We start from the raw sequence: 6,000 nt of genomic DNA on the forward strand, positions 1-6,000 counted from the left end.
TGCAGAGAAGCTGAACCCGGTACAAAGCCTCTTTTGGTCAGTACAGACCATAAATAATGGTACTGGAGTTGAGAATCCCTAGTTTAGAGCATAAATAAATTGTAATAGGCACAGTAAAGCAGAAATATTTTTAACAGAGTGTTTTAAAGGCATTAGCAAATTTGTTACTAGGTGGAACTAATTTAAATAACATGTCTCTGTATTTGTATATTGGAATCAGTATAAATTCTCGAGCGCAGCATGTCCCCTCGCGGGATTGCTGCACTTGTCACGCTTCGGGCCCGGTGGTGACCTTTCGCGGCCACAAGGTTCTATTCCCCCTCGGTTGGTGGCATGGACCACCACCCAAGAGGGATTTCTGGCCGGCGGTATTTTAATGGCTGTCGGGATTTCGGCGTCAGGATTTCAACTGCTGGGATCCCGACAATCGGGAATATAACTGCATACCTGTATACCTTGTCATAACATGGAAAAATATTTTAGTTACCTTTTTTTTCTGGGGTAGAAAAAAATAAGTACCCAGCATACTCCCACGTTTCCCTATTATCCGTTATAATTGCTTATTCTGTGACTTTTGTACACCAGGGCACATTTATCAGTAATTCTAAACAGTAACTTTGTTTTTTTCAATACGTATCCTTATCATTCACTTCTTAATGCTGTTATTTGACCCCTATGTTCCCTTCCTACAAACCTGAATATGTTTTATATTTTATATTCCCTGATGCATATTATTGTCTGTGTGTAATTTTAAATAAGGTTTTGTTTTACAATCAATTTTATGCTATGGTTTTACAAAGAATCTTTTTATTGAATGTCTCTTCTCATTTTGTTTCTAAGGATTTGGATGATATAGAAGATGAAAATAAGCAGCTAAAGCAAGAAAATAAGACCCTTCTGAAAGTTGTTGGCCAGCTAACAAGATAGAAGATATAGTGAATTTTCACTGTAGAATAAAACACTACTGATTTTGTTTTTCTCTTGAGAGGCGGGTGGGTAGTATAGGGGAAATTAGTTACGGGAATAAGGGGCTGTTAAGGTAACCTCTTCGATGAAGGGGCTGTACCCAATATTTTGAAAAAGATTTCATAGAACATTTAAGATTGTGTATTTATTATTATAGATTATGTCCTTGAGAAATAAGAAATTACACCAGATTTTGAAGGTCTATAGCTATTTGTGGTAAACATGATTCTCTACTGTAATGAAAATTATAATTTGACAGTTTAAGAATTCAAGCGCATTTGTAACGCTTCTGTGCAATTTATCTGGTCCATCTTTGGGTAATCTTTCATACTTTCCTCCGTTGTCTGTGTGTGGTGAAAGAACAGTCCCTAAATATGTATGTTTTGTTTAAATATATATGCAAGTCAAACATGCCCAAGGAAGTATTACAGCCAGACAGAACTGTCCTTGCCCTTGTTAAACCAGTTTCTGGAGAAATCCCCGGAGGACAAAGGGTAAAGCAAGAGGAATGTAAACCTAGTCACTGCAAAGGAATGTCTCATGTCTGGTGAGACCTAATCTTTACATGTAGAGTTGTTAAGACTTTCTCTTTTTCATATCCATCCTCAATGCCACTATTACAGTACCCATACCGGGGATTATCTTAGTAACTGACATTTACATAGATCTTGCCAAGTGTAATATACAGAATTGCTCTCGTTTGTGATTTGTCACATATATACGCACACGCACATATATGTAGATATAATATGCACGCATCTATAGGAAAGTGAATATAGGAATTTAGCAAGAATTACAATACACACATACTGTATGTGGGCCAATCCAGTAATTAAAAATGCTGCATATTACTTCACAAGGGACATGGACATGATTGAGGCATAGCGGGCTCCTTTTTAGCAGTTTCCTAGTAGTCAGTGCTGTTGAACCTTGTCTTGGTCGACCCACATTGTTTCTTTTTACTGTATTGTTGGAGAGACACCTATTTAGATGTTGTCGTAAAATACTATAATATGCTAAGGTAGGCCAAAGTTGATGACTCTTTTGACTTCATGAACTTGTGGCCTTATTGGTTTCTCCTGCTTTAAAAATGACTGAATTAAATATTGAATTAAACATTGATTGCGGGAGGTAGTGCATTTACAATGTTGATGATGTAATATTGTTGTGGGCTACAGCAATCTGAATATTAAATAGGTAAATTAATTCCGCCCACAGTATGTCAGCCTCTTTGTCCTCTCTGTTGTGCATTGTGAGAAAAAAATATTTTCTGTTTTTGTGTGTGCATTGAAATAACCTGTAATATACTTTTTTCACAACACATTCCAAAATTTGCTATAGAAAAATGCCATCAAGAATTTGATGTTCTACTTATTTTAGGCTCATCTTTTACCCAGATTGTTTAATACAACCAAGCAATAGAAATGTACAAATGCATATTTAGGAGCTGACGTTCCCAGTGAAATTGCAGGTAGCAATACATGTTTCTTCTTTTGGTTTGTTCATATTTCTGAGTTTACTTCACTTGCTAAAACCCATATATTATATTTATTCCTTGCAGTAGGCTGAATTGGATGTAGTTTACGTGACCGTTCACTATACCAACGCTGGGATCCCGAGCGATTGCAAGCCCGACAGTCGGCGTGCCAACTAACAGGGACTATTCCCACTCGTGAGTGTCCACGACAACCATAGAGTGGGAATAGAACCTGTGGTGAGCACAGCGAGCCCGCAAAAGGCTTTGTTGCGCTCGCCCCCCGGGCTGACAATCTAAACCTCGGGATTCCAGCATTGGTATGGTGACTGGCAGGATCCCAAACACCTGTCACCCATACCCAACTCTGCTTAATGAGGCATACATATGGTGGCATACAGATTTAGGGAAAGCAATGTTTTTTCATTTATGAAGACACTTTAAAGTTTTACATGATGAAAGTTGAATGTATATTTAGATTTTTGATATATTTTGACATTATTTTCACTTCCTGTTTACCCCGAATAAGGTAATATTGTCAGAAAAGGGAATACAGACACTTGTAACTTAGACCCGGCTCTGTAGTAATATGCACCTAAAGTACTTTATCATTACTGTATTTAAATATTTTAGTTAGCACTTTTCATTTTGTGTATTGGTATACTGTACAGTGTTAAATTGTATATAGGATAATTTGGCTGATATGTTTATAACCTTGATTAAGTAATATTTGTGTATAACCTTTTCACAGTTAAAGTGCACCCAGCGTCTTCAATCATGTCTAAATTTTGGAAGAGGTGACACAAAATAAAGATTTAGATGTATGTACTGACTGTATCCCGTGCTTGCCTACTCCCCCAGAATTTCCATGAGGTTGACATTTTGGGCGCTCTCCTGTACTTCTGATAGAGTAGACAAGCCTCCCAGATCTGCTTCCTTCTCCAAAAAAGTAAATGGGTTGGTGGGTCTAACGCCACAATTTGTGATGGACCCATTCATCTTGGCCTTGCCCCCTGCTGCACAGTGCTGCAAGTCACTCCATTGTACAGTGGGGTAGGGTGCAGTAGAGCAGCAGGAAATGCAATTCTTGGTGCACACCCCCTGCACCTACCACTTGGGCGTGCCACTTCTGTAAAAAGCTAACAAGTATGTTGGGTAATGCCTGCTTATTATCCAAAGTAAGGAATCATCCACTTGATGCTCCCCAACTAATATTCAACCCTTTTTAAAACGGTGTTGCTGAAACAATTAGTAACGCTGGTCAGCAGATTGTTTTATAATGGCAAAAGCACCAAACTCCTCTGCTTGTGTATTGAAAGCATTTAGGTATCCATTTTGCTGCATTTTTATTTAATCAATTGAAGTAGTTTGTTTCCTTTTTAATGCAGAAGGATTGGCATCAGTGAGCAAGGTATCAGTTTTGTGACAAAACTGCATAGCAAGATTATTATCTATGTAACCCGTCAACAAGACGTACTTCCTATACATTGATCTTTTTTTTCTCTTTGTTTTCCTTGATGGATCAACACATGGCATTGGGGTATATTCAATTAAAGTCGAAACCTGCCGTCTTGTCGGAAAGACGGCAGGTTTCGACTTTTTCAGGTCAGAAGGGGTTCGGACCTATTCAATCCCACCCAGATTTTTCCGACAAGTCGGGCCTTTCGACTTGTCGGAAAACACGTGGATCAGCGGAATAGCCGCCGATCCGCGTGCTTATGTTGTAAACAGGACCAAATTTGTCAGTTTTTGGTCCCGTTACTGACAATCTCAATACAACTTTAAAAAAGTCAGATTGAGGAGATGAGACGGGGGAGCGGAGGAGCAGGGCACAGGTACCTCTATAGTAGGGCGTTCCCTCCGGCCAGGCGGCTCACTCCCGGCAGCGCACCCCGGCCGCCACTGACAGCGCACCCCGGCCGCCACTGACAGCGCACCGAGGCCACCACTGACAGCGCACCCCGGCCGGCATTGACCGCAGCAGCTGGACGGGACACTGGGAACGGCCAAATCCGACAGTCAGATTTGGCTCAAACACGACAGCCTGATTTGGCCGCTCATTGAATAGGACTTGTCGGATCCATTACGACAAATGCCTGTCGGAATGGATCCGACTTTAATTGAATTTACCCCATTGTCATTGAAGGCAATGCACACATAGTTGTGCGTATCACCTGTTTTCTGCAGATGGATAACATATCTGTAACTAGGGTGATCTACACAGTGATGTTGGAAAATCTAACAAAAGACCAATCTCACAGGCAATTATTTATTAGGTATCCCACAATAATTGTAATCAGAGTTAAAATGTAAATATGTTAATAGAGGCATAGGAAGTACAGTAGTAATATGATGTGTGCAGCACATGCAGTTATACATATCCTAACTTCTGCAAGAGGCTGGGAATGTTTACTCTTTATTTTATCAAGTAATCATTTCTTAATGTCAAATTTATCTGTAATCTTATTTACCTTGCATTTTATTGCAACTTTCTGTGATGTTATAAAAAAAGTTTTATTTATACAGTATTTCTATGGAAATTCCACAGTTGTATAAATAAAAAAAAATGAACGGAAATGAATCTGGTTAAAGTTTAGTCATTATATTCATTTAGTCATTATTCATAGGGAGTGAATTCCAATCTTGAGGTTTACAAAATATGGTGTCTGCTTTTATTTTGACTACATAAACCATTTTCTTCTACATATGGTGTCTGCTTTTATTTTGACTACGTAAACCATTTTATTCTACATATTTGATCACTTTTAAAACTAAACGCATTATTTCCTTTTTACCGTTTTCACTTTCAAGTTTGAAGTGAACACTGGTCAACCAAAACAGAATAGTGCCGTTTTTAATTCTGAATTCAAATGTGATTAGAATTTTTCCATCAGGCACAGTGTGTTTATTTTTACATTCTAGTGTTCTTTATGGCCTGTCACACACACACAGACATTAGAAAACAATGGCCTAAACGTGAATCTTTTATTCCTGGGCAGAAAACTGTGTTAAATATATCCCTTTAGTGGATCCTGAAAAAGTGTATTTGCCTCCACTGCACATTAAACTAGAACTGATTCAACAATTTGCAAAAGCAATTGATAAAAACTATACTGCATTTATGCATTTGAAATCTGAATTTCCAAACTAAGTGATCCAAAACTGAAAGAAGTTATTTTTATAGGGCCACAAATAAGATCAGTAATGGATGTTGACAATTTTCATGAACTGTTAAATCTACTGGTAAAAGCAGCCTGTTTGTCATTCAGAAATACTGTATCGGTTCTTGTTTTCTTGGAAATCAAAGCAGAAAACTATTGTTATATAGGGGTGTATTCAATACCTGTTGGAAACTGCCGTCTTGTCGGAAATATGGCAGTTTCTGACAGGTTTAAGTTGGAAGGGGTTCCGACCTATTCAATGCTGGCTGATTTTTGGCTGGCTGAAACCACGTGGATTGTCGGAATCCACATTGGCTGTTGGAAGTGCGGCCAAACCCAACAGGTTTTAGCCCCGTTTCCGACAATGACAAAGTTGGATTGCCATTGTCTGGAACGGGC

General features: G+C 38.8%; 1 protein-coding gene across 4 annotated transcripts in view; it reads left to right on the forward strand.

Moving 5' to 3' along the window:
* PAWR (pro-apoptotic WT1 regulator) overlaps positions 1-5,143 on the forward strand; it is a 243,645-nt gene extending 238,502 nt beyond the window's left edge. For all 4 annotated transcript variants that reach the window (XM_063927391.1, XM_063927388.1, XM_063927390.1 and 1 more), the window contains exon 7: positions 841-5,143. In XM_063927391.1, coding sequence (XP_063783461.1) covers positions 841-927 — 87 coding nt within the window. In that variant the 3' untranslated portion in view covers positions 928-5,143. The remainder of the gene's footprint in view (positions 1-840) is intronic.
* Positions 5,144-6,000: the final 857 nt, after the last annotated feature.

The sequence above is a fragment of the Pseudophryne corroboree genome, chromosome 6 (genome assembly GCF_028390025.1).
Source record: "Pseudophryne corroboree isolate aPseCor3 chromosome 6, aPseCor3.hap2, whole genome shotgun sequence".
Classification (NCBI taxonomy): Eukaryota; Metazoa; Chordata; class Amphibia; order Anura; family Myobatrachidae; genus Pseudophryne; species Pseudophryne corroboree.